General features: G+C 40.0%; 1 protein-coding gene across 1 annotated transcript in view; it reads left to right on the plus strand.

Moving 5' to 3' along the window:
• The window catches only part of obscna (obscurin, cytoskeletal calmodulin and titin-interacting RhoGEF a), a 111,137-nt gene that overhangs the window by 56,077 nt on the left and 28,043 nt on the right, over positions 1-27,017 (plus strand). The window contains 18 exon segments of the mRNA XM_037535626.1: positions 62-119; positions 203-315; positions 1,235-1,344; positions 2,869-3,069; positions 3,134-3,246; positions 3,385-3,558; positions 5,129-5,288; positions 7,763-7,870; positions 7,992-8,156; positions 11,427-11,585; positions 12,667-12,844; positions 15,458-15,571; positions 15,679-15,846; positions 18,250-18,352; positions 18,433-18,562; positions 21,021-21,126; positions 26,462-26,540; positions 26,696-26,838. Of these exon segments, the coding sequence (XP_037391523.1) occupies positions 62-119; positions 203-315; positions 1,235-1,344; positions 2,869-3,069; positions 3,134-3,246; positions 3,385-3,558; positions 5,129-5,288; positions 7,763-7,870; positions 7,992-8,156; positions 11,427-11,585; positions 12,667-12,844; positions 15,458-15,571; positions 15,679-15,846; positions 18,250-18,352; positions 18,433-18,562; positions 21,021-21,126; positions 26,462-26,540; positions 26,696-26,838 (2,382 nt within the window).

Consider the following 27,017-nt stretch of genomic DNA (forward strand, 5'->3'; position numbering starts at 1 on the left):
GTGTTCAAAGAGCCCTTCCTGACACCTTCATTTTTCTTTTCCTTTTGGCCTCGTTTTTCAGTGTCCTGGTCATCAGATTATGACACGGCTCCTGATGTGGAGACAGGCTATGTCTCCAGGTAAGAAGTAACTAATGTTGTTAATCTTATTTGACAAGTGTATATAAATGGTCTGATGTGATGTTTATTCTGTGAATTCACAGGGAAAACGAAGTGGAAAAGATAAAAGTCAAAACTCAGTTTTCCCAAAGTTCAGAAGAGCAAAGGACCATCAGTCCTGAGCCACAAAAAGCCACAGTAGAGCTAAAAGTTAAAGGTCAGCATCTTTGACAGATGAGTGTTTTGAATTTTTCAGAATTTTCTTATTTTAACTTCTTATATAGTTATAATAACTATATAAGAACAACTTATGTTGTTGACAAATATAATACACCAATCAGGCATAACTGCAGCAGCACTGCTGTGTCTGATCTACTCAGACCAGCGCAACACACACTAACACACCACCATCACGTCAGTGTTACTGCAGTGCTGAGAATGACCCACCACCCAAATAGTACCTGCTCTGTGAGGGTCCATGGGGTCCTGACCACTGAAGAACAGGGTAACAGAGAAACAGATGGACTACAGTCTGTAACTGTAGAACTACAGAGTGCAGCTATACAGTAAGTGGAGCTGATAAGATGGACAATGAGGGTAGAAACAAGGAGGCGGTCAGAACGTTATGCCTGATTGGTGTACATAAATATTCATAATTTTTTATGACTATAGAAGAGTGTAAATTAAAATTAGATTAAAAGATTAAATGTTAAAAAATGTGGAAATGGCAGTGCCCAATAGCAGTTCTATTGTTTATTATTGTTTTATATAAAACCTGTTGTGTTTAAGCTGGTTTAAATTATGAAAAGGAAACTCCAACTTCTCACAAATTTGGTTTCAATCTTTAAGGTGTTCTGTATAAATATTGAATGATACAAGAACTTCAAAGCTTCAGAAGCCAGGCGTCTTCTATGTGATTTATAGTTGAAAAAAGAACAGAAAGACAGGAAGGTCTGTGATCAGAAAAGAGTGTGCTATACAATACATTGAGGTTTGAGGTTTCCAAAGAAAAAAAAATGTATTTAGCCAAAATTTAAAAAAAATGAAGGAAAATAGTTGTTGCCATATGGCAACATCATGCAGGAAAGGTTTAAAGAAGTGCTAATTTACTGATAATGAAACTACCTTTTTTACAGGCGGTGAGTCAGTATGCAGAACACCATCTCCCAAATACCCACATACCCACAAGTCCTCAGCCAATGCAGAATCACTATCAGAGTCAGACGGGGATGAAGACATGGCAGAGGTAATAGACTTCAGAAGTCACGTCGTCATTCTGTGGTCAACGTCATGCCTGCTTCAGGAACTCTTAGGACGATTTCAAAAGTCGTCTCACTGACCTCAACAACATACCTCACACAAACCAGCAAGCTTTGCCGAATGTGATACTGAAGTTATTTTCTCAGTAGTAGCCTAGTGTAATGAGTGACTGGCTTGTCCCATGTTAGAAACCTGGTGAGCTATGGAATAAGCCACTGACCAGACAGAGAGATGGATTTAAGTGTAGAGCAGTAGAGACTCGAGAAAGGGGGGCCGGGAGAGAAAAGGAAGGTTGACATGGACAACCTCATTGCATGGGGGGAGAGTGCATTACAGCTAAGCTACCATGGCAATGTTAAGGAAAACCCTCATGGAAGAGTTGATTATCAAAATGGAGAAGGCTAAGGGTGCCTACACACTAGAAACTGACGCATTGTCAGAAATGCAACTTTTGCTGCAACGGATTCTGACGTGGAGGCTCCAATGGTAAAGGGCAGGCAGAAGACATACCAAAATCCAAGATGGAGGACAGTAGCGACGCTGTAGTCTTTTCATGTTCTATATGACTTCTTGTCATGCTTGTCACTGCACATGGCCGTTGCTGACATTTTCATTCAGTGGCCCATATTTTTTGTTTTCTGGTTGAAATGTTCTGTTTTCTGCTGGATTTTGAACTGTACAAACTATGCCCCATTCCAGTCGTCTACATGCCTTCTAGATGGATAAGATCTGCTTGCGTATGCATCTACTGCCCTGGCCTTGCATTGTGTAGTGTGTAGGCATCCTAAGTCAGACCAAAACAAATGCCAGAACAGAATCTTTCAACAAAAGAGTTTATGAAAACTAAGGAGAAAATTAGTCAACAGAAAAGGACACAATGTTTTTTTCTTTTTTTTTCTTGTATACTTACACAAATTAAACAACTGGGAGAGAACCCAGAGTTCTAGACCCAGGGGAATACTGTTTACCAGCTCAGCAGAGAGACATGCACATGTCAGCCTGAGCTCAAGACTGAGTGGTGAGCTGTGGGAGAGCTCACAATCAGCTCGTCTCGGTTCTCTGACTCCTCCCAGTGGTTGGAGGCAGCCTAGCAGAAGGCCAGGATGTTACACCTACAGTTAGAGTAGCTGGTGTAGGTAGAAAACAGTGTGAAAGTTTATTGGTAGACTTACTTTCATGCAACATCATTTTATTGCAGAGAAGTGTTTGTTTATTACATGTATCTCATATTATTCATGTTTTGACTGCTAAACAACTTTGCAATTCAGAGGATACAGTGACAATGGGGAAAACAATGTACACAGGTCAAAGCATACCAGGTTTGGAACGTCTTTGTTGACCACAGGGCAGCTACTTTCGAAATGGCATTCAGTTTTCTCATAGAGAAATCTTAGTTTCTAATATGGGCATCAAACACAATGACACACAACTTCAGACGACTATAGTGTATCCAGTATTTAATGCGAGATGTTTTGTATTGATTTTCATCTCTATGCAAATTTTTCTTTAGACGTTTGATATCTACGTTGCCAAAGCAGACTGCCACCCCACTGGAGGTAATAAGGAAACGTTTATTCTCAAGGAGGGCCAGTTTGTGGAGGTCCTTGATTCTGTACATCCAGTTAAGTGGCTTATTCGTACTAAACCAACCAAAACCACACCATCCCGCCAAGGATGGCTGTCCCCAGCATACCTCGAGAAGAAGACAAAGGTTAGTAATCGTCATGTTGTATAGGTTAAATGCTTATAAATTCAGGGACATGTCTCCTGATCAGTTCTTTGAATGGTCAAAGGAGCTCTTTTCGCTGGCCCAAGACCAAGAGACAAAAGATATTTGCAATAAAGGTAGAAGAACACCACCTAAGGAGGAATATAAAATGACTTTAAGGTGAGTTTGAGTAATCTCTTTGACATAAACTAGAAAGCAAGTCATGATCTTATTAAATGTAATTTTTAAATGAAATTAAATGTATACATTTTTTAAGTAAATTTAGAGCTGTGTCACTTTTGTCTTTATCCTTTTCAGTCAACTGATCAAGGGTCTGCTTGATGGTGAGAATGAATTTGTGAGAGAAATGAACTTCTTTGTGGAAAACCATTTACAGTATGTAGAGACCAACTCTCAGGTGCCACTCACCATTCTCAGCCAAAAAGAATACATATTCCACAACATAAAGGACATTACAAGCTTCCATGAATGGTAAAAACACCCCTAGAAAGCACATCGTGTGTCCAAAAGTTTCTAGACCCACTGTTTCTTCTGAAATGAAAGGTATTAATAGGGAGTTTGTTCCTCCTTTGCTGTGATAACAGCCTCTACTCTTCTGGAAAGAATGGATATGGAAAAAAATATGTACAAACAAAAATGCAGACTTACTTTGTCCTGCTTTAAGCTTTAAATCTGCTATAGCTGCTTTTTCGCATCTCCAGCAGGAAACTTTCCTTTGAAAGTAGAATAGGTTCTCTCAATGTTTTTACGAGGCTGTAGTCACTTCTCATTCACCAGCTTCTTGCTTGAATTTTCCAGTTCCACCTTAAATGGCACCTGAGGCACGAGAATGTAACTGCCGCACCATTTAAGGTGGAACAAGAAAATTTGACGAGGGACTTCAGCTTCACTTTTTAGAGTTTATCAGTTTCTCGTTGCAGATTAAACATATGAGGAAACCAGATGGACTGATTATGAACACAAATAAGTCCATTTGTCTACAAATTATTGATGCTTGTCTTAACTCTTTCTCTTTACCTTTTCATTAGCTACTAGCTAGGCAAGATTGTTGTCTGCGTTGCTATGATGAGCACTCCAGCTCTCTGTTTGGCCATCTTCAAGGTTAAAGGGTGACTTAGCAGTTCTACATTAACTCCAGCCATAACAGGTCAGCAAAAGAGCTTCATGTGGCTCTGAAGGCACGTGTTGCCGACCCCTGCTCTAGATGCTGGAACATTTGCTTTGAGGATTTGATTACATTCAGACATAAGCTCAGAATTTTCCAGCTTGGAATCTCCTGCTTCTCATCTTAAGGCATTTATGCAGCTCCAGCTGTTTAAGGCCATAAAAAAATGAACGGTTACAGTTTGCTGGTGCTTATTTGGCAGCTGTGTACGCATAAAGCTCTTTACATTTATGTTCACTGTTGATATAGTGCCAGAAAATATTATATGAATGCATGCAGCTTGATCAAGAATCATGCACAGAACTGCCTGACCTTACAATTTTCCAAGAATCCCCCTTTGTTGTTGACAAATAGCAGCTAAACAGAAACTCAGAAGTCTGTTTAAAAAGTTTAAACCATGCCATTTTGAAACATGTTATTTTTCCCACTTGGACTTCTGAAACTTTCCAGTTCCCTCTTGATCATGAACACAGCTTTAGTTTGGGATCGCAAACACCACTCCAACTCACAAACACAACCCCAAAGGCAGTGGATGCAGCACCATCACTGCAGAGAATGTAGTTCTACTGCTCCACAGCCCAGTCCTTGGGGTGTTCTAGCCAACATTTGGCACTGGGCATAGTGACCTTAGTTTCATGTGTGGCTCCAGAGAATCTCCTTCTATCTTTCAATGTTTTTTCTGTGTAGGTTATACAAAGTTTCTGTGTGTTCAATTGAACACCTGTATCAGCAATGAATTCACCTTTAAGTAGCTTAATTCACTCATTAGAAAGACCGTCTGGATACTTTTGGACATACACGTGTATAATCATTATTTTCTGAAAGAAAATTTGGATGGATATTCTTTGTGTTTTGAAATAATACTGCATATTTCAGCTGTATTTTGCCAAAGCTAGGCCAGTGCACCACAGATGATGACGTGGCCCAGTGCTTTGTGCATTACGCACCAGACTTTGAAATGTATCTTCAGTACATTTTAGGCCAGTCACAAGTCGAGGCCTGCATATCAGACAAAAACACGCAGAATTTCTTTAAGGTAAGTTTGTACTGTTGTAAATAACACCTTTAATTATTTCTGTAATGTAAGCAGAAGGGAATTCAAACTTGAGATGCAAATTCTGACCAATAACCATCCATCAATAGTCAGTAATATTAAACTTTTTGTATCTAACCACCTTGAATCAGCCTGTCAACAGTTTTACTTCATTTTTTTTTTACTTTTAAAGTAATTTTGGTTTGGTTTTAGTTATTATTTCATTTTTATGAGTCTGTTCTTATTTATTTTAATACCGCCCATCTACCGTTGTTACTATTTCTTTATTTATTTCATGAATTATATTTTTATTTATCCTTATTTGATTTTATTGAGTGACTATATTGTTGTAATATCAATGGTTTATTGATTTCTTTTTTTATTTGCTACTTTAATTATTATTATTATTTTTAGCATTTGTTATGTTTTTAACTAATTAACCTCTCAATCCCTGATCTCTGTTTTTGCTCAGCTACACTGTTAAATGAGGATCTCCATCAATGTACTCTGAGTTTAAATTAAGTTTGGTTAATTGAGGGATTATTTGTTTCCTCACAGCATATGTCATATGTAAATTTGTGCAGTGTAACTCTAATTAGCCAACATGACATCAAATATTGTGGCAGTGGTTCTTAAACCGGTCCTCAGGGACCCCTAGACTAGAGGTCCTCCACCTTTTCCGTCTCAAGGCCCAGCTATTTATCACTGGAAAGCCTGAAGGCCCACAGGAACACTAAATTCTTTTTGCTTTTTTGTTTTTTTGCTTAAAATTAATTTTGGTAAATCTTGTAAAGCAATTTAGCATGTCCACTTGACTGCATCCTTGGACTGTGGGAGGAAACCCACACAGACACTGGGAGAACATGCAAACTCCACACAGAAAGGACCCTGGGTGGCCCGGCTGGGGAATCGAACCCCAGGCCCTCCTTGCTGTAAGGTGACAGCACTACCCACTATGCCAATATTCATTTTTGGCCCAGGTGTGTAAACTCGATATGGTAATATAAAAACTACTTTTGTTCATGAAGTAACAAAAGAAGAATGAAAACAATGATTTGTGGTAATCAAAACCAAGATATTTAATAAACCGCTGTAAGATTAAATTATGAAATACATTGTTTTCTGAAACTATAGCAACTCAGCCATGCGTGAAATACTATAGGAAATGAATATGGGTCATTTCTTTACACATTATAAGGGTATTGATAGTGATACAAAATAAATAAATAGTAAAATAAGGATTTAAGATGATCTAAAACAGGTTAGTTGAGGAATTCATGGAATCCCTCAAAGAAACTCAGTGGGGTCACGTTTGACCCATGTTGTGCATCAAAGGGTTAATCTGTTACCGTTTGAAAACCATTTTTATTTCTTTTTTTATTTTATTTTTATTTTTTCCAATTTAGTCTTCAATTCCACCAACTTGTTAGGACTCCCTCAATCACACGAGACCCCAACGCTAGAAGGGCTTCCTCTGAGACCTGTGAAGTGCCACAGCATCTTTTAGATGAACTGACACTAACACAGCCTCAGTGGATGTCCAAATGCGCATGGAGGAAAGCGCTGACCGCCAGTTCTGTTACATCAGCTAACATACGCCTGCACCAACTAGCATCATACTGAGTGATGGGGTAGAGGGAGTCCAGGAGTCCAAGAGAGGACAATTGCGCTGTCTTGGACTCCTGGCCACAGACAGCTGTAGCATCACCAGGCATCAAACTCATGATGATAGGGTCAATGCTTAGACGGTTATTTCTTTTTTAATTGTTGAGTTAATTATTTTTTCTCTGATTGTTATGACAAAGTGGCTGTCTACAGACCACTGGCACATCTTCAATATTTGCCCAAGGACCACCAAAGGGTGTGGTTGGGATAGTTTAGTGGTTAACACCTCTGCCTTCTACACTGTAGAGGTTCAATCCCCACCTGGGCAAACACCCTACACTATACCAATAAGAGTCCTTGGGCAAGACTCCTAACACCACCTTGGCCTTCCTGTGTAAAATGATCAAATTGTAAGTCGCTCTGGATAAGAGCGTCAGCCAAATGCCGTAAATGTAAATGTGTTGAGGGCCATTTCTGGTCCATGGCCAAATTGGGTGCTCTACACAACCCAGACTTTGCTCTAACCTAACCTGCAACACATAGAAATGGGGCAAAAGTGTGGACATCTGGGGGTCCCTGAGGACCGGTTTGAGAACTACTGCATTATGGCATCTGTCTTAACAATTAATGACAATGGTAACATGTTGCAGGGCACAATGAGTCATGACAACTTATGAAAGCAACCTGCCGTGACATGTCTATGCCAGAGTTATGTTGCTGTAAAGCAATTTATGTAACGTTTTTAAAACACTAGCATTGGCCGAACAATTGATTATTTGTCGTTTAGCAGTGAATTGGTCATTTGTCATTTGTATCTCTAATCAAAACGTGCAGTCTTCAGTCGACTTTACTCTGCAACTGTTTCGTTCCAGCAATATGCCAACACTGCATTCGCACATTCGGACACTCAGATCTTCAGTGTCAGCACCTACTTACAGAGACCGCTGGAGAGGATTCAGACATACAAGACTCTCCTCAAGGTGTCACTGTGATTATAACTTGATTCAGGCTTATTCGTGGACTAATTCGCGCTCTATTGACTCTTTTCAGTCATCACGTTTCTGAAATGTGCCTTGGACAAGTCTTGGTTTTTATTTGCAGGAGTTGATAAGGAACAAAGCAAAGAGTGGACAGAGCTGTTGTTTACTTGAGGATGCCTTTTCCATGGTGTCCAGCTTGCCTTGGCGTGCAGAGAACCTGCAGCATGTGTCCCTGATTGAGAACTACCCAGCACCTCTTAAAGGACTTGGAGAGCCAATTCGACAGGTAGCCCCTGAGTCACACTTGAGAATTTGTTCTGGCTTTCAACCGGCGCATGTTTATCAAACTTCTCTGAGTACAATTGCTGATCTGGGAGCAGTTCATGCCTTTTGCACAGCATTTACTAATCACTGATCGCAGCTTTAACCTTCAGAAGTCACAGTTGTCACTGATTATCACAAAAGCATGTTTTGTTTTATCCAAACAAGTGGGGAAATTGTGTGAAATGAAGTGTTTCTGAACTTTCAGTCCACACAACATTTGTGTTGTAAGTAGGAGAGGAGATTTTATTTTGTATTGCATCCTTTACGTTTTGGCTGGTTTGTCACTTTCTGATATTTAAACAGAAAAAAGTCAGAACTGCAGACTCTAACCTTGATACAGAATGTAAATTGGATGTAAATCCAAATCAGTATGTATGCTAATATGTCATTAACATAATTAAGTCTTGTGCATTGAGTGCTCATGTGGAAAAAAGTGCGTTCCAAACGTATTTTTGCAATGTACAACCCCGAATCTGAGAGTTGGGATGCTGTGCAAAATGTAAATAAAAACAAAACTCAATGATGTGCAAATCATTTAAACCCTGTATTTCATTGATTATAGTACAAAGACAAGAAATACAATTTGTTGCTTTTTGAAAAATATATACTCATTTTAAATTTGATTCCAAAAAAAGTTGAGACGGGGCAACAATAGGCTCGTGAAGTTGTGTAATGCTGTAAAAATGGTGAAATGGTGGTATATTGGCAATGGGTCAGTGACATGGTATAATGATTGGGTATAAAAAAAGCATCCCAGAGAGGTGGAGTCTTTCAGAATTAAACATGGGAGAAAACAGCATTAGCAAATGGTACAATTCAATAATAACATTTTTCAACATGAAATAGCAAAGAACTTTTGCTTTTCGTCATTTACAGTACATAATATCATTAAAAGATTCAGAGAATCTGGAGAAATCTCTGTATGCAAAGGGACGAGGCCAAAAATCAGTTTTGCTGGCTGTGATCTTTAGGCCTTCAGACGGCACTGCATTAAAAACCGACATGATTCTGTAGTGGAAATCACTGCATGGGCTCAGAAACACTTCTGAAAACCACTGACTGTGGAAACAGTTTGTCGCTGCATCCACAAACGCTGTTAAACTCTAAAACACAAAGAAGAAACTACATGAACAGGATTCAGAAATGCTGCCACCTTCTCTGGGCCTGAGCTCATTTCAAATAGACTGAGGCAAAGTGGAAAAGTGTCCTGTGGTCTAACGAACAACATTTGGCACATTATAAAATGAAAAATATGACAAAGGAGACCCCAAACTGATGAGCAGCTGATATCCTGCATCACACAAGAACAGGAAAACATTTCACTTTGAAAACTACAACAGTTCCTCCTCAGTTCCCACACACTTTCAGAGTGTTGTTAAAAGAAGATTTGATGAAACACAGTGGTAAACAGGCCCCCGTCCCAACTTTTTTGGAACGTGCTATTGGCGTCAAATTCCAAACGGGCATATATTTTTCAAAACACAGTACAATTTCTCAGTTTCAACATTTGATCTGTTGTCTTAGTAATATTTTCCTTTAAAACATGATTTGCATATCAATGCATTCAAATTTTATTTACATTCTGCACAGCATCCAAACTTTTTTGGAAATGGGGTTTGTTGTTTTAACAAGGTTACAGATATAACTAACCCATGTACATATGCTGTAAGACAAATGGGATATCATATCATAAAGGCATTTTCACAGAGTATCAATGCCTACAACACTTGCTTTTGTCATGTTAAAGATTAATTTGCTAATATTTAAAATTAAGATACTGTAATACAAATTTATTTCATGAAATGAATGGTATCCAAACAGTAAAGTGCATTAGACAGTATTTTGACTCTTTTCATACATTCTCAAATGTGTTTGATTAGTAGATTTACTTATTTGTTATTTTTGTATAGTACATTTCTGTGTGTAATATTTCCCCATACATTTTAAAATAAATGTGTTTTAAGATACACTATATTTCAAAAGTCTGCTTTCACAAACTTATGAACTGGAGTGACATCCCATTCTTAATCCATAAGGTTTAATATGATGTCGGCCCACCCTTTGCAGCTATAACAGAGTGTGTTTATGGGAATTTCTGACCGTTCTTCCAGAAGCGCATTTGTGAGGTCAGACACTGATGTTGGACGAGAAGGCCTGGCTCACAGTCTCCACTCTAATTCATCCCAAAGGTGTTCTATGGGGTTGAGGTCAGGACTCTGTGCAGGCCAGTCAAGCTCTTCCACACCAAACTGGCTCATCCGTGTCTTTATGGACCTGCTTTGTGCACTGGTGCGCAGTCATGTTGGAGCAGGAAGGGGCCGTCCCCAAACTGTTCCCTCAAAGTTGGGATTATGAAATTGTCCAAAATCTCTTGGTGCTGAAGTATTAAGAGAAAAAAACAACCCCACACCATGATCCCCCCTCCACCAAACTTTACACTTGGCACAATGCAGTCAGACAAGTACCGTCTCCTGGCAACCGCCAAACCCAGACTTGTCCATTGGATTGGCAGACGGAGAAGCGTGATTCATCACTCCAGAGAACACGTCTCCACTGCTCTAGAGTCTAGTGGTGGCGCTTTACTCCACTGCATTCCACGCTGTGCATTGCGCTTGGTGATGTAAGGCTTGGATGCAGCTGCTCGGCCATGGAAACCCATTCCATGAAGCTCTCTACACTGTTCTTGAGCTCTTCTGAAGGCCACATGAAGGTTGGAGGTCTGTAGTGATTGACTCTATAGAAAGTTGGTGACCTCTGCGCACTATGCCCGTCAGCATCCACTGACCCCACTCTGTCATTTTACGTTGCTGTCGTTCCCAATCGCTTCCACTTTGTTATAATCCCACTGACAGTTGACTGTGGAATATTTAGTAGTGAGGAAATTTCACGACTGGACTTGCTGCACAGGTGGCGTCCGATCACGGTACCACGCTGGAATTCACTGAGCTCCTGAGAGCGACCCATTCTTTCACTAATGTCTGTAGAAGCAGTCTGCAGGCCTAGGGGCTCGGCTTTATACACCTGTGGCCACGGAAGTGACTGGAACACCTGAATTCATTGATTTGGATGGACGATTTAATACTTTTGGAAATATTTCTGAGCCAGTCCATCCAGTGTTAGCAGAGCTGCCTGTTTATTACCCCTGATTGTTGCTGTAAGGCTTGTTGAATGTAATTACACTTGATTTTGCTCTGGTTAACCTCCATTATCTCTTTGCTGTTTCCATCCTTAGGGCTCTTTCACTGTATGGGAGGAAGCACCGGGGACCAAAATCTCACTGAGAGGTCACCATCGTCACGTCTTTCTCTTTAAGGACTGTGTCATCTTCTGCAAGCTGAAGAGAGACTTGAATACTCATTCCGAAGTTTACCTATTCAAGAACAAGATGAAGGTTGCTTATTAGATCATCATAATTCAGAAAGGCTGGGTATTGTTGAAGCCCCTGTTCCATTTAAAGTGTATTTAATCTAGACTCTAAGGAGGTCAGCCCTTAAGATCTCATGTCGGCTTAGGAAACCCAGTATAACTGGTGCTAGGTCTGAGATCACTCAGTAGCATTTGGTCGATATATTTTCGCTGTTATTTATATAGCATCTTTCATACACTGCTGTCAGACACTGCTTTACAAATGAGACAAAAGAGTCAGAAAACAGTTTTAAAAAAGAGTGAAGTAAATGAGAATAGAAATTAAACACATGAACAAAACAATATTTTTAAAAGAGAAAATGATCAAGCTGCATTCTGAATCAGCTGAAGCAGTCGGATTGAACCTTTATTTCCTAGGAGTCCAGTTAGGCGACCATTACAGTGATCAATCCTGCTGGAAGTAAAGGCATGGATGAGTCTGCTTTAGTCAGACAAGACTGTAAGAAAAGCATGTCATTTTATAAGACAAGGCAAAAACATTGTTAACTTTTAATTTAAGCTTCTGTAAAAAAATTTATTACCAGTAATTCTGGAGCATATATATTGGTCCATTCATCATGAAGTTTCACATAATGTAGAGGACAACCTCTGCATTCAAATGACATAAAAAAAATTAAAATTGTTAAAAAATTTTGGGGGCAGTCGTGGGCTGGAGGTTAGGGAACCAGCCTCATGACCGGAAGGTCACCGGTTTGATCCCCAGAGCCGACAGCACATGACTGAGATGTCCCTGAGCAAGACACCTAACCCCCAACTGCTCCCCGGGCACTGCGGATTGGGCTGCCCACTGCTCTGGGCAAGTGTGCTCACTGCACCCTAGTGTGTGTGTGCTCACTAGAGTGTATGTGGTGTTTCACTGCACAGATGGGTTAAATGCGGAGGTGAAAATTCCCTGTTGTGGGACTAATAAGGGTCTCTTCATCTTAAAAAGGGAGATACATGTTTTTTTTGGACAGCAACAATATTCTGCTTTGGGCATCAGTTCAATGACTAAATAGGACTGACTATAGTTTTTGTGATTGGCAGTGGTTTTCATCTGCTTACAGCTGAGTGACATTGACCTGAAGGACACAGTGGAGGGGGATGACAGATGCTGGGGTCTGTGGCATGAACATCGCGGTACAGTCAGAAAGATCACTCTTCAGGCTCGCGCTGTGCTCACCCGTCTGTCCTGGCTCAAAGACCTCCGGGACCTCCAGCAGCGCAGCAGAATTCCACTATGGAGTGAGTTATACTTCACATCTGCAGAACATGCAGGCACTGTGGACAAACATTCGTAAAGGTGTCAGCCAGCATACTTGGCTTTTTAAAGCTGTCTTTTACAAGACCCCTATTAACCAAATATTGTGATCTAGAACTCAAAAGTTCTAGTTTGTTATAACACGATGGCAAGTCCCAAGACAGTTTCACAAATTACACTGAAATAAAACAGGTTCTAGGCATTAAACTGATAAATGACATAGTAAAATACTGTATCTCACAATTATTTGGAGTAAGATGGTGGTTAGCATCTTCACGCCAAATTTCACTGTAATGTCACAGGTTTAAGCAGGAAAATAAATCAAGTAAATCAGGAAAGAGACACCTCCAGGAACTTTGTACTCATGTGGTATGAAATGCCCAAAAAACAAAGATGGTTTTCTGAAGTAAACAGTAAGAACCCAGGAAAAACACAGTAAGATCAAAGCTTTCTCTTTCAGCCCACATTCACTTTAGTTTATGGACTGTTCCAATGAATTACTTCCAACTGCGGTCCCACAGTAAAAGAACAATTTAAAAACCCAATAAGGTATTCAGACCTTAGATATTTACAAGGATTGTGTCATGATCTGTTTAAACCCAGAGTATCAGTAGCAGTGGTGGACAGTAACTAAGTAAATGTAATTAGTTTCTGTACTTAAGTAGTCAGCTACCTTACAGTCTGTATTATTCGTGATACCACAGTAGTATTCACTATGAGGAATGTGTCAACCATAGATTGGAGTTCTTCAGGGGTTTGGACCAGTATCATTATCTCGCTAGGTACGCTCAGGAGGGCTTGGATGGAGATGCAACGTACCAGAGTGTGCAGGGTTTGAAATACAATCATGTATTTGTTTACGAAAATGAAGTGACCTATTTTTCTGTGTGTGAATGTGTGTGGATAGCTTAAGAAAAGAACAAAAATAAAACTAAATGAAATATTACAGAGTAGGGGGTGTAAATGAGTTATCTCTGAGGTGGGAGGGGTAAACGTACATGCTCTATAGAATGGCTCAGCAATAGAGTGCTTATTTTAACAGGGTTACAACTCCACTACATTTCAGAGTCTAATATCCGACTTTTTCCTCCTACATTCTGAGAAATCTGTCGTTCCTTTTGGTTTCTGTGTGTATAAAAACGTAACATGTCAAAACGAAAGAAGCGCAAAGCCAGAGCACCAATCAGGGCCCAGCGGTCACTTTGTTTAGAGCTGGTTTTGACCTGTTGGTCATACCGACCCAGTGCAGCACGCGGTTCAACGTCAGCGCAGCAGCGTAAAACTTTGGGAGAGTCTGTTCAACATAAATGATGAACTAACCTAACTTTGTGTAAATAGAGCTCAATATAGAAATATGTCCACATATGCAGTCGAGACTGACGCGGCTTTTTTCTGAATTTCTACAAACACCATTTCATTTTATAGTAAATGAGTTTGGGCTGGTTCATGTTTATAAAAGAGACGCCTACAGATCAACATAGTAAAGGAGCTCATCTGTGATCCTGAGTTTAAAGCCAGTTTTTATTCAACTTAAACTTGGAACTAAGTTGTAAATAAATCTGAAACTGAAACTTTGCTTGTGTGTAAAAAGTGATTTCAGAGCCACTCGGTTCTCCCTGATGGAACCTGTTTACCTTCAGTGTTTTGTGCTTCTGATCATTTTAATAGACGTCAGCGTCACTAATTAATGACGTTCTATTAAAAGACTGGTTTACCAAGAGAGACGCTGGAGGACTTTCACCTGAAATGAGTTCATGAAGCCAGTCTGGTTATAAAAATGATAACAGGACATCAGAGCCAGAATTCCTCTTTTAGTACTTTTACTTTATACTTAAGTACATTTGAAGGTAAATACTTTAGTACTTTTACTCAAGTGGAGGTCTAAAGGGAGGAACTTCTACTTTTACTGGAGTGATATTTTACCTTGGGTGTCTCTACTTTAACTCAGGTACATGGTTTGTGTACTTCGTCCACCACTGATCGTTAGAGATAGTAATAAGCTAAATACATAAAATAACAATGTTATTTTAAAGAATTGAGAGTTTCGTCAGTTTAACTTTTTATATAAAAAATCTTGTGTGTGAACAGCTTTTCAAAGCTGTGTTTGCTGGTCATGTACTTGGCTGTGTTTTTGAGCTCAAAATGAGCTAAAATTGTCACTACTGAAACATTTGGTAAAGTTTGGGTGGAGTTATGATTGTTCTGTTGGTGACAAAATGGAATATTTAATCATTTGGTTTAATAAAGTAAACATAATTAAGGTTTAGGGTCACTCAAAACAAAAGGATTTTAGTCTAAAGTGCAAATCAGTTAAAAGTCTGAAATGTGATTTCAACTCATTTACCTGGTACCTTTTACCCAAAATATCACACAGTACTGTGGAGTTAGTACCCCATACAAACTGAATTATTATCTAGAACCTGTTGTGCATTTTAGCATAATTTAGTTAGCATGCCTTGGAACTTACCGTCATGTTATTTCCCTAGAGTCAGTTGCCTGGTTTTACCTAGAAATAATTGATTTCTAAGAAAAAATATGGACTTTATTTTATTGACAGGTTGTTCATTGAGGAAATATCTCCTTTTATGTGTTGTTAGGTTTGCCATGTTTTGAGCTGATTCTAAATGACTGCACTGCTAAACTTGGACAAACTGTAAAACTGGCCTGCAAAGTCACTGGAACCCCAAGACCAGTGGTAACTTGGTACAAAGGTAAACATGCTTTGTAATGTTCAGGGCATTTAATGGACCAGCATGCAGATTTCTCTTAAGTTGGCTTTTAGGTTCCAGGTGCTTTTAAAAGCTTTTGGCTTTTGCAGATGGTGTTGCTGTGAAAGATGACAAGCATCATATCATCTCAGAGGGAAACTCAGGTACCTGCTATTTGGTTCTGGCTTCTGTGAAGGGGGAAGACTCGGGTCAGTACATGTGTTATGCAGCTAGCCCCATGGGTAACGCTAGCACTCTGGCCAAGATCACTGTTGTTGGTAAGTTGGAAAGTTACTAAACACAGTTAAAGTAAGAGTCTAATGTATTTCCTCAAGAACATTTCCGGTTTTCAGCAGTTTTCAAAATGTTTTTAGTGTATAATTTAGAAGTGTAACGCTGGGGAGCGATGATGAGGCGGACGTATACGCTGACAGAAGCAAGTTTTTTAGGGGCAAATCCATAATCAGGGTCTAGACAGTCCAGGGTCAAAGAGCCAACACCTAGAGAACGATGTACAGACATGACAAAAAGGAACGCAGACTAAACACAAAAACAGAGACTAGGGTAAATAATGGAGGCCAGAAGATACGACACCAAACACAATAGAAAGACCAGCAAACTCACAGGGGAAAACACAGGGCTTAAATACAGGAACAGGTTATCGAGACACAGGTGAAAATAATCAAGGGCAGAATCTAGAAACAAGGGGGCAGGACAGGGAAGAAACAAAACAAGGAAGCGCATGGACAAGACCGAAAGGTAGACAAAAGCACATGGATGACTGGGAGGGACCAATCGTAACAAAAAGTAAGATATTATGAAATTAGTTACCGTAAGCTTCCACACTAGGGGTGCATTTTGTATATTCATTAACAGTAGAACTATATGCTAATTAGCAAGCTAAATTAAAGAACCCAAATCATGGAGAACCAAAGTTGTTTTTTTTTTAAATAAGAGTTTGATGTAGTATGTAAACATTGTTGAAATTTCAAAACATACTCCTGAGTCAGTACAGTCCACATAGAGAAACTAAGTTGTATAAACAGCCCATTGTGAATTCATTTTTTGTGATGTCAAGGAAAACCACACCATTTACATCTATTTCACCATTTAGCCTATAGCGCTTTAGCTCCACCCATTCATGCTGAAGCTATGAGGAGTGTTTCAGACTGGATTGCTTTTTGAATGAGGCACAACCCAGGGTGAGCCAATCAGTACGGAGCTTATTTACATATATTAAATCTTAAAGGTGCAGTGAGAAAAGCAGCATGTTTATTATAAAGGATACAGAGAGGTCAGAAACAGATCATGTAAAATTTAATTATCTTTGGTGCATAAAACCATACAAATGTCATAAATGGATCTCGGGGGGAAGACATTTGCAAAAAAAACATATGACATGGGCTCTTTAAAGCTCAACTTTAAAGTCAACCCAAGCAGCCACATAGCTACGACGTAGCGTCGATCAGGTCCCAGTTCAGATGAACTCGTAGCTGCAGTGAAGCATCACTTGAGCAGCTGGTCCAGGCTGCGTCAGAGCTGTGATGTAGTGTTACCTAAATGGCCAGCCCAAGGAACCACTGAGCCACAGGTGGAAAATCACAATGGGCTCCACCAGCAGGGAAACATCACAACATACCAGTGGTGGACAGTAACTGAGTAACTGAGTAAATGTAATGAGTTTCTGTACTTTAGTATTTTTGGTGTATCTGTACTGAAGTTTCTCCGTTCTGGGCGTCTTTCTCCTTTCACTCCACTACATTTCAGAGTCTAATATCCGACTTTTTCCTCCTACATTCTGAGAAATCTGTCGTTCCTTTTGGTTTCTGTGTGTATAAAAACGTAACATGTCAAAACAAAAGAAGCGCAAAGCCAGAGCGCCAATCAGGGCCCAGCGGTCACTTTGTTTAGAGCTGGTTTTGACCTGTTGGTCATACCGACCCAGTGCAGCACGCGGTTCAACGTCAGCGCAGCAGCGTAAAACTTTGGGAGAGTCTGTTCAACATAAATGATGAACTAACCTAACTTTGTGTAAATAGAGCTCAATATAGAAATATGTCCACATATGCAGTCGAGACTGACGCGGCTTTTTTCTGAATTTCTACAAACACCATTTCATTTTATAGTAAATGAGTTTGGGCTGGTTTATGTTTATGAACAGACGCCTACAGATCAACATAGTAAAGGAGCTCATCTGTGATCCTGAGTTTAAAGCCAGTTTTTATTCAACTTAAACTTGGAACTAAGTTGTAAATAAATCTGAACCTGAAACTTTGCTTGTGTGTAAAAAGTGATTTCAGAGCCACTCGGTTCTCCCTGATGGAAACTGTTTACCTTCAGTGTTTTGTGCTTCTGATCGTTTTAATAGACGTCAGCGTCACTAATTAATGACGTTCTATTAAAAGACTGGTTTACCAAGAGAGACGCTGGAGGACTTTCACCTGAAATGAGTTCATGAAGCCAGTCTGGTTATAAAAATGATAACAGGACATCAGAGCCAGAATTACTCTTTTAGTACTTTTACTTTATACTTAAGTACATTTGAAGGGAAATACTTTAGTACTTTTACTCAAGTACATAGTTTCTGTACTTTGTCCACCACTGCAATATACACACAAACAATACAAAACAAAGCATAATATAAGCCTTATGTTCTTTAAGTCCATATCTGTTTTCCACAGTGCCTCCAAGTTTTACAGCCAAACTTCAGAACACTCTGCTGGTGAAAAGCAGAGATGTGCAGTTCCAGTGTTCAACAGGATGTGTTCCTGTGCCCACTGTGAGGTAAGACTACACATATAAATGTACTGTCAGATTAAGCATGCGTGTTAATGGTTTAATACGTTATTTTATTTATTGTACAGGTGGTTTAAGGACAACAAACAGCTGGAAAATACCAAGAAATATGAAATTCACACTGACATGAAGACAGGGGTCCTCATACTAATTATAAAGAAGGCGAAGGAGGCAGACCAGGGGCAGTATGAGTGTGAGGTATGGGAGAAATAAAACATAATCTGTAATTGTCTGTTGTCATTTTCCTAATTCTCACAGATAGCATGGTCTTGAAAGGTCTGTAAAACTACACACTGCAGATTCATACTGGATTAAAATCACTCCACAATTATTACCATCAGACTGTAAAACTACACACTGTAGATTCATACTGCATTAAAATCACTCCACAATTATTACAGTCAGACTGTAAACCTACACACACTGCAGATTCATACTGGATTAAAATCACTCCACAATTATTACCATCAGACTGTAAAACTACACACTGCAGATTCATACTGGATTAAAATCACTCCACAATTATTACAGTCAGACTGTAAAACTACACACTGCAGATTCATACGGGATTAAAATCACTCCACAATTATTACAGTCAGACTGTAAAACTACACACTGCAGATTCATACGGGATTAAAATCACTCCACAATTATTACCGTCAGACTGTAAAACTACACACACTGCAGATTCATACTGGATTAAAATCACTCCACAATTATTACCGTCAGACTGTAAAACTACACACACTGCAGATTCATACTGGATTAAAATCACTCCACAATTATTACAGTCAGACTGTAAAACTACACACACTGCAGATTCATACGGGATTAAAATCACTCCACAATTATTACAGTCAGACTGTAAAACTACACACACTGCAGATTCATACTGGATTAAAATCACTCCACAATTATTACAATCAGACTGTAAAACTACAGACACTGCAGATTCATACTGGATTAAAATCACTCCACAATTATTACCGTCAGACTGTAAAACTACACACACTGCAGATTCATACTGGATTAAAATCACTCCACAATTATTACAGTCAGACTGTAAAACTACACACTGCAGATTCATACTGGATTAAAATCACTCCACAATTATTACAGTCAGACTGTAAAACTACACACGCTGCAGATTCATACTGGATTAAAATCACTCCACAATTATTACCATCAGACGGTAAAACTACACACTGCAGATTCATACTGGATTAAAATCACTCCACAATTATTACAGTCAGACTGTAAAACTACACACGCTGCAGATTCATACTGGATTAAAATCACTCCACAATTATTACAGTCAGACTGTAAAACTGCACACTGCAGATTCATACTGGATTAAAATCACTCCACAATTATTACAGTCAGACTGTAAAATTACACACACTGCAGATTCATACTGGATTAAAATCACTCCACAATTATTACCGTCAGACTGTAAAACTACACACACTGCAGATTCATACGGGATTAAAATCACTCCACAATTATTACCATCAGACTGTAAAATTACACACACTGCAGATTCATACTGGATTAAAATCACTCCACAATTATTACCATCAGACTGTAAAACTACACACACTGCAGATTCATACTGGATTAAAATCACTCCACAATTATTACAGTCAGACTGTAAAACTACACGCTGCAGATTCATACTGGATTAAAATCACTCCACAATTATTACCGTCAGACTGTAAAACTACACACTGCAGATTCATACTGGATTAAAATCGCTCCACAATTATTACCGTCAGACTGTAAAACTACACACACTGCAGATTCATACTGGATTAAAATCACTCCACAATTATTACAGTCAGACTGTAAAACTACACACACTGCAGATTCATACGGGATTAAAATCACTCCACAATTATTACAGTCAGACTGTAAAACTACACACACTGCAGATTCATACTGGATTAAAATCACTCCACAATTATTACAATCAGACTGTAAAACTACAGACACTGCAGATTCATACTGGATTAAAATCACTCCACAATTATTACCGTCAGACTGTAAAACTACACACACTGCAGATTCATACTGGATTAAAATCACTCCACAATTATTACAGTCAGACTGTAAAACTACACACTGCAGATTCATACTGGATTGAAATCACTCCACAATTATTACAGTCAGACTGTAAAACTACACACACTGCAGATTCATACTGGATTAAAATCACTCCACAATTATTACAATCAGACTGTAAAACTACAGACACTGCAGATTCATACTGGATTAAAATCACTCCACAATTATTACAGTCAGACTGTAAAACTACACACTGCGGATTCATACTGGATTAAAATCACTCCACAGTTATTACAGTCAGACTGTAAAACTACACACACTGTAGATTCATACTGGATCATAATCTGAATCTCCTGTAATTATTTCTTTTTTAACACTTCTTCACATAAAATTAGCACAGCACAAATAAGGTCTAAACAAAACTCCATGTGGTAGCTACCAGCTGACCTGTTTCTATACATTTTTACAACATACAACTGTTTTTGAACATTTTTATAACATTCATAATTTTTATAATATGAATAATGTTTTCTGATGAACAGATGAACCGTTTTTACAGTGTAGGTGTGACTTCAGTCTGTGTGTGTTTTAGTTGCTGAATGAGGTGGGCACTGCCAAGTGCAAAGCACAGCTGTTTTCTGCCCCACCTCCGGCGACAGAATGCCCTAAAGACAAACCACGAGTCGCCTCAGCTCCAGGTAAGAGAGTCCACACAGGACAAAGTAAACAACTTTCATTTCAGAGCAGGGACATCCCTCATTTATCCCTGGAGAATATTGCTCTCAGACGTACCTCAGTCTCCGGATCACCCACATGGACTTGGCAGATCACATACCACATTCCTCCCCTGGTTCCACTTCACTTCTATCACAACCGTCAGTCGTTCCATCCCCAGACATTATCAAACCATCCTTGTTACCACCCCTTACATCTAACCTGACGCTCATTCTGAGAAACTAAACTCTGAGACTTGGAGTGAAGCTGCAATCGTGGATAAATGAAGCCATTTTTGACTGAAATTTGCTCCATACACACACAAACTGTGATATTTCAGTTTCTCAGGTTTCTCAGTTTGACCAACAGCACAAATAATAAGTAGAACATTCCGAACCGTCATGTCCTCATTTCTTCTTCAGGGTTACAGAAAATTCTGAGCTGTGGTTTATTATCACATCCTTGATTGCAGCTGTAATAAACACTGATCAGGCATAACATCCTGACCACCTCCTTGTTTCTACCCTCACTGTCCACTTTATCAGCTCCACTGACCGTATAGTTTCACTCTGTAGTTCTACAGTTACAGACTGTAGTCCATCTGTTTCTCTGATACTCTGTTACCCTGTTCTTCAGTGGTCAGGACCCCATGGATCCTCACAGAGCAGGTACTATTTGGGTGGTGGATCATTCTCAGCACTGCAGTAACACTGATGGAGTGGTGGTGTGTTAGTGTGTGTTGTGCTGGTACAAGTGGATCAGACACAGCAGTGCTGCTGGAGTTTTTAAACACCTGTGTGAAGTAGTACTTGCTCTGAGGGTCCATGGGGGTCCTGACCACTGAAGTACAGGGTAACAGAGTATCAGAGAAACAGATGGACTACAGTCTGTAACTGTAGAACTACAGAGTGCAGCTATACAGTAAGTGGAGCTGATAAAGTGGACAGTGAGCGTAGAAACAAGGAGGTGGTCAGGATGTTACGCCTGAGTCTTGAATGAGTTTGGTTTTACAAAAGTAACACAACTGTCCAAAGCAGTGTTTCTTAAGCCTGCACAACCTGCCTCTGCATCCCTGATCCAAATCATGATCAGTTGATGAGCATCAATTGTATATGGTACCAAAAATAAAATAAGACTATTCTTATGAAGGTGCATTAATGGTTCAAAATGAATGAATTATTATTAATTAGGTCATAGAAACCTCAAAATAAGCAGTTACAGCACATTAATAAAAGGGGCAGCAGTGACCTGTTGTTTGCCAAATAGTGAACCATCGTTCATTTATACTTTTAAACTTCAGATATTGGTGTTTACTGATCTTACTTTGTCTTCATCAGTCTGCGTTCATCACATGTTCATATTCAAAAGACATAACAGCTCCCTTTTGTCCCTTTTATTAACCTGTTATAACTGTGTCTTAATGATTTTAGTGTTTATGACCTAACTAATAACCATTAACAGGCTAATTTTAAAGCATTCATAAATGCTTTTTAAGGATTGTCTGATTTGAAAGTATTAGTGTAAACACATGGTGGTTGGTGTTGTGTAACACCTCTGCCTTCTATGCTGTAGACTGGGGTTCAACCCCCTGCCTGGGCAAGCCCCCTACACTATAACAGTAAGAGTCCTTGGGCAAGACTCCCAACACCACCTTCTCTGTAAATTGATCAAACTGTGAGTCACTCTGGACGGTAACTGTGCAGGGTTAACAAACACTGGTCTGAGGTTTTTGTCAGAACATCACTAGTTTGAATCCTGTTTGATTCCACAGTCTGGCTGAGAGACGAAAGGTCTTATTTCAGTGTTTTTCAACATGTATTTAGCAACGTTGATTCACCACTTAGAAGTGCCTCACATTTACATTAAAGTGGCCACTCTCAGGAAGCGGAGGAGGGAACAGTGAGAAAAAGATTCTTGAGTCGGAACATGCTCACCCTGAGCTAATCGGCTAGCCATGCAAACTTTGTAGTGTGAAACCTTTGTGTGTTTCATTTTTTGCATATTTAAGTGGTCAAGGTGTGGTCTGAGTGGTTTGGTGTGAAATGGTTCAGATGTCTTTATAGTGGTGGTGATGGGAACCAGGGGTCGCCATGACTACGACACAGATATAGACATTTTATTTACCATCTAGGACCACCAGAGAACCTACACGAGTCTTCTGAGCTTTATATGGAATGTTGATGATGGGAAAATAGTTGGAAAAAAAAAAAAAAACATTTTAGGGGGTGGACTATTTTGCTTCACAACACCCTGCATGTATCCCTCCACCAAGAATGCGTTTTTAAAAATATGCATAGAACAAACCTTTTTAAAAACTATGATAAAAGAGCGTCTCAGTCTCCAGGCAGTGAATTCAGAACCATTTCATGTAGGAACTTTCTGTGAGGAGCTTTTAGAGGTGGACGTCTGGTTCCTATCACCACCACTGTGAACGGTTCTGACTCTGTGAGTTTCTCTAGAGCTGAGCATTTCACACCAAACCGCTCTGAACCGCCCTGTTTACATTTGAATTGTTCACCTATACAGGATATTGTGGAGTCAGGGATTCACCTGAGGGGAAAAGCAAGGCCAAGTGGTTGAGGCCTTGTTAAAAACGCTGCTGAAACATGATATAAGCGAGAATAGCTGGGGATAATGGCCTTTAACCTGTAGTTGGGCAGTTTCCATTCTCTTCCAAGCTTCCTTTCTCTGCTGGCAGTGACTACATTTGGAGAACATTGAGCAAAATTCCAAATAAATCCATAAATAATAGAATAAAACCCAGTTACACTCCATCAGCATCAATGCTCACTATTTTTATCCATACTTTTTCTAGATAATGTTGCTTTTGTATGTAAATTGGTGGAATCTATCAGCCCATCGCTCATAGTTATCATACCATCTGACCATCCTCAGACACATCTCAGTGCACCGAAGGTTCAGTGGTGTGTTTTGGTCATCATGTCATGCTCCATGTGCTACGGTTACCACTTCCACAACTTTCCACTCAGAAACGCGTTTGTCCCTGATGGTCTGTCTTCATGATCGAAAGTCACTCATGTCACACAGGCAGGTCATTAGTGGCTTTTGGAAACCTGTCCAACATGCTCATCCACACTTCCTGTTTAACCCCATTCTCTTCATCCCACTTCCTTTTTTAGTCCCAGTGCAGGAGACTAAAGGTCCAATCAGAGCCATCCTCATGTAAGTGTCCTCACGACGACAGAGGAGACGCCCACACAGCCTCTCTCTCCTCTCTCTGTCCTTCACTCTCCCTCATTTCTCATGTCTCCTCTCGAGGGCGGGAGTCCGTTCTCTTACTTTCTGCTGTCTTTCTCGCTCACTCTCTTTCTCTCTTACTCTCTATTTTCACTGTTCTTTCTCTCTCTCTCTCTCTCTCTCTCTCTCTCTCTCTCTCTCTCCTCTCTCTCTCTCTCTCTCCTCTCTCTCTCTCGCTCGAATGCTTTCTGTTACTCTGTGCTGTCTTTCTTGCTCGCTCTATTTCTTCCTGTACTTTCTTTCTCTCTCTTTCTCTCTAGTCTTTCTCTCATTAGCGATTCGTTCTAGCTTCTCTCTTTTTCTCTCTCTCTCCCCCCTCTCTTACTCCATCCCTCTCTCCCTCTCCCCCCTCTCTCTTTCCCTCTCCCTCTCTCTCCCTGTTTCTCTCTCTCTCTCCCCTCCCCCCTCTCTCTCCCACTTTCTCTCGCTCTCTCTCCCTCTCTGTCTCCCTCTCTCTCTCTCCCCCTCCCACTTTCTCACTCTTTTCTGTCTCTCTATCTTTCTCTCTCTTCCTCTCCCTCTCTCTCTCTCCCACTTTTCTCCCTCTCTTTTCTCTTTCTCTCTCTCTCCCTCTCTCTCTCTGTCTCTCTCTCCCTCCCTCCCACTTTCTCTCTCCCTCTCCCTCTCCTTCCCTCTCCCTCCCTCTCTCTCTCTCTCTCTCTCTCTCTCTCCCACTTTCTCTCCCTCTCTTTTCTCTCTCTCTCTCTCTCTCTCTCTCTCCCACTTACCCTCTCTCTTTTTTCTCTCTCTCTCTCTCGCTCTCTCGCTCTCCCTCTCCCCTCTCTCTCTCTCTCTCTCTCTCTCTCTCTCTCTCTCTCTCTCTCTCTCTCTCTCTCTCTTTTTCCCCTCCCTATCTCTCTCCCCCTTCCCTCTCACTCTGTCTCTTATTCTCACCCATGAACTCATCACCCTCTTTGTTTAGTGCTTGTCCAGCCTCTCTCATCTTCAGACCTGGTTATGTGCTTAGACCCAAGTGTTGTGGCAAGTCTATATATGTGTTTTAATAAAGCAACATCACAGTTATGAACAAAACTGTAAAAACACTGTTCATGTTTACAGAATCATAAAGGTAAGTGCTGTCTTTTTGGTTGCCATATAAGCAGACACACACAAGACTGTGAAAAAACCAAAGACCATCCTTCATTAAGTAAACTTCAAGTCACAACAGCCTTTATGTACAAATTATTCATTTTTCAGGAGATGTTTCTGAGGAGATTACATATGAAATAATCCACATTGAAGTGAAAAGTCAAAGGAAAAAAGTGAAGAAAACAGGAGTTTCCAAAACTGTTCAAATGTTTTAAAAGCCATAGAGAATACGGGACTCCTAACAACCACCTGGTAAACACCAAAACTGCCCCCATCAGATAAACAGCACTGAAAGCTTTGATCTCTGAGAGAGAGGAGAACATCAAGCTGCTTCAGATCTGAAAACCGCTGTGGGTCTGAAAGGACGTGTAGCTGATCAAGAAGAACCTCACTGAGAAAAGGAGACGGACACATCAAACAAAGAAGCTGGACGATGGACTGACCACCCCAGAGTCCAGATCTCAGCACCACTGAATGGGTTTGATTAGTTCAGAAAATCATCAACCAGCTTCTCAGACTGAACTTTGGAGACGTATCTGCAGATTCTTTGAGGAGCTGAAAGTGAGGTTCCTGAAAAGAATGGAAGCTGGAATGAAGGGAAAGAGTGACGCACTGAAAACTGAAACAGCTTAGATTAGAATTAGTTATTGAGGCTTCTGTGTCATTTTCTGTTAAAATGTACTTTCCGCTTTTTTCTTGATGCTGAAAAAGGAAATACTTTTGCCTAATGGCCAGTTTAATGTCAAATTAAATAAAAGAAGGGTGGTCTTTGACTTTTGCACTGAACTGAATGCATGTTCTATAAACATATACTTCTTATCTGTACCGTTCAACCAGTATAAACATGCTGATTTGATAGCAGCATCTTTTAAGTTAAATGTATACTAAGAACAGAAGATTAATTATTTACATTATCTGTAGGCATCTGGATTAGAGCCATAAGATGGTAATTAACTCTCTCTTTGGATGCAGATACAGAGTCAGAAGGCTGGTCCAGTGCTTTGGTGAAGAACCTGTTCCACATGTTCTTTCACTCTGGATCCTCCAAACAGTGAGTCCATATTTGTACATGTAAGGCTTACTGTTTACACCATTTACTCAATGCTTATCATCTTTAAATGGTCTAACACTTTAAGGAAATATTGCATGTTTCATATGCATGCCACCTGTGGGCACTGTTAGAAGCCCTGCTTTGTTATTTTGCAGATCCGCGGATGGTCCAAGTGAGACTCCAGCTGAAGACAAACAGAAAATTAAGGAGAGACGAGAGGACGTTCCAGAAGAAGAGACCTCAGTGGAGTCCAACAAGACATTTTTTAACTCCGAGACAGAGGAGGATGAGTACACAGGTGAGCACCCTGGTAAACACCTGGAATACCATAGCAACCACTAAGCAACACCCTGGCAACCACATGGAATACCTTAACAACTGCCTAGCAACACCCAAGGAAACACCTAGGATACCATAGAAACCATTTGGACACCATAGCAACCAACAAGCAACACCCTAGCAACCACCTGGATTGCC

This window comes from Pygocentrus nattereri, chromosome 28, assembly GCF_015220715.1.
Source record: "Pygocentrus nattereri isolate fPygNat1 chromosome 28, fPygNat1.pri, whole genome shotgun sequence".
NCBI lineage: Eukaryota > Metazoa > Chordata > Actinopteri > Characiformes > Serrasalmidae > Pygocentrus > Pygocentrus nattereri.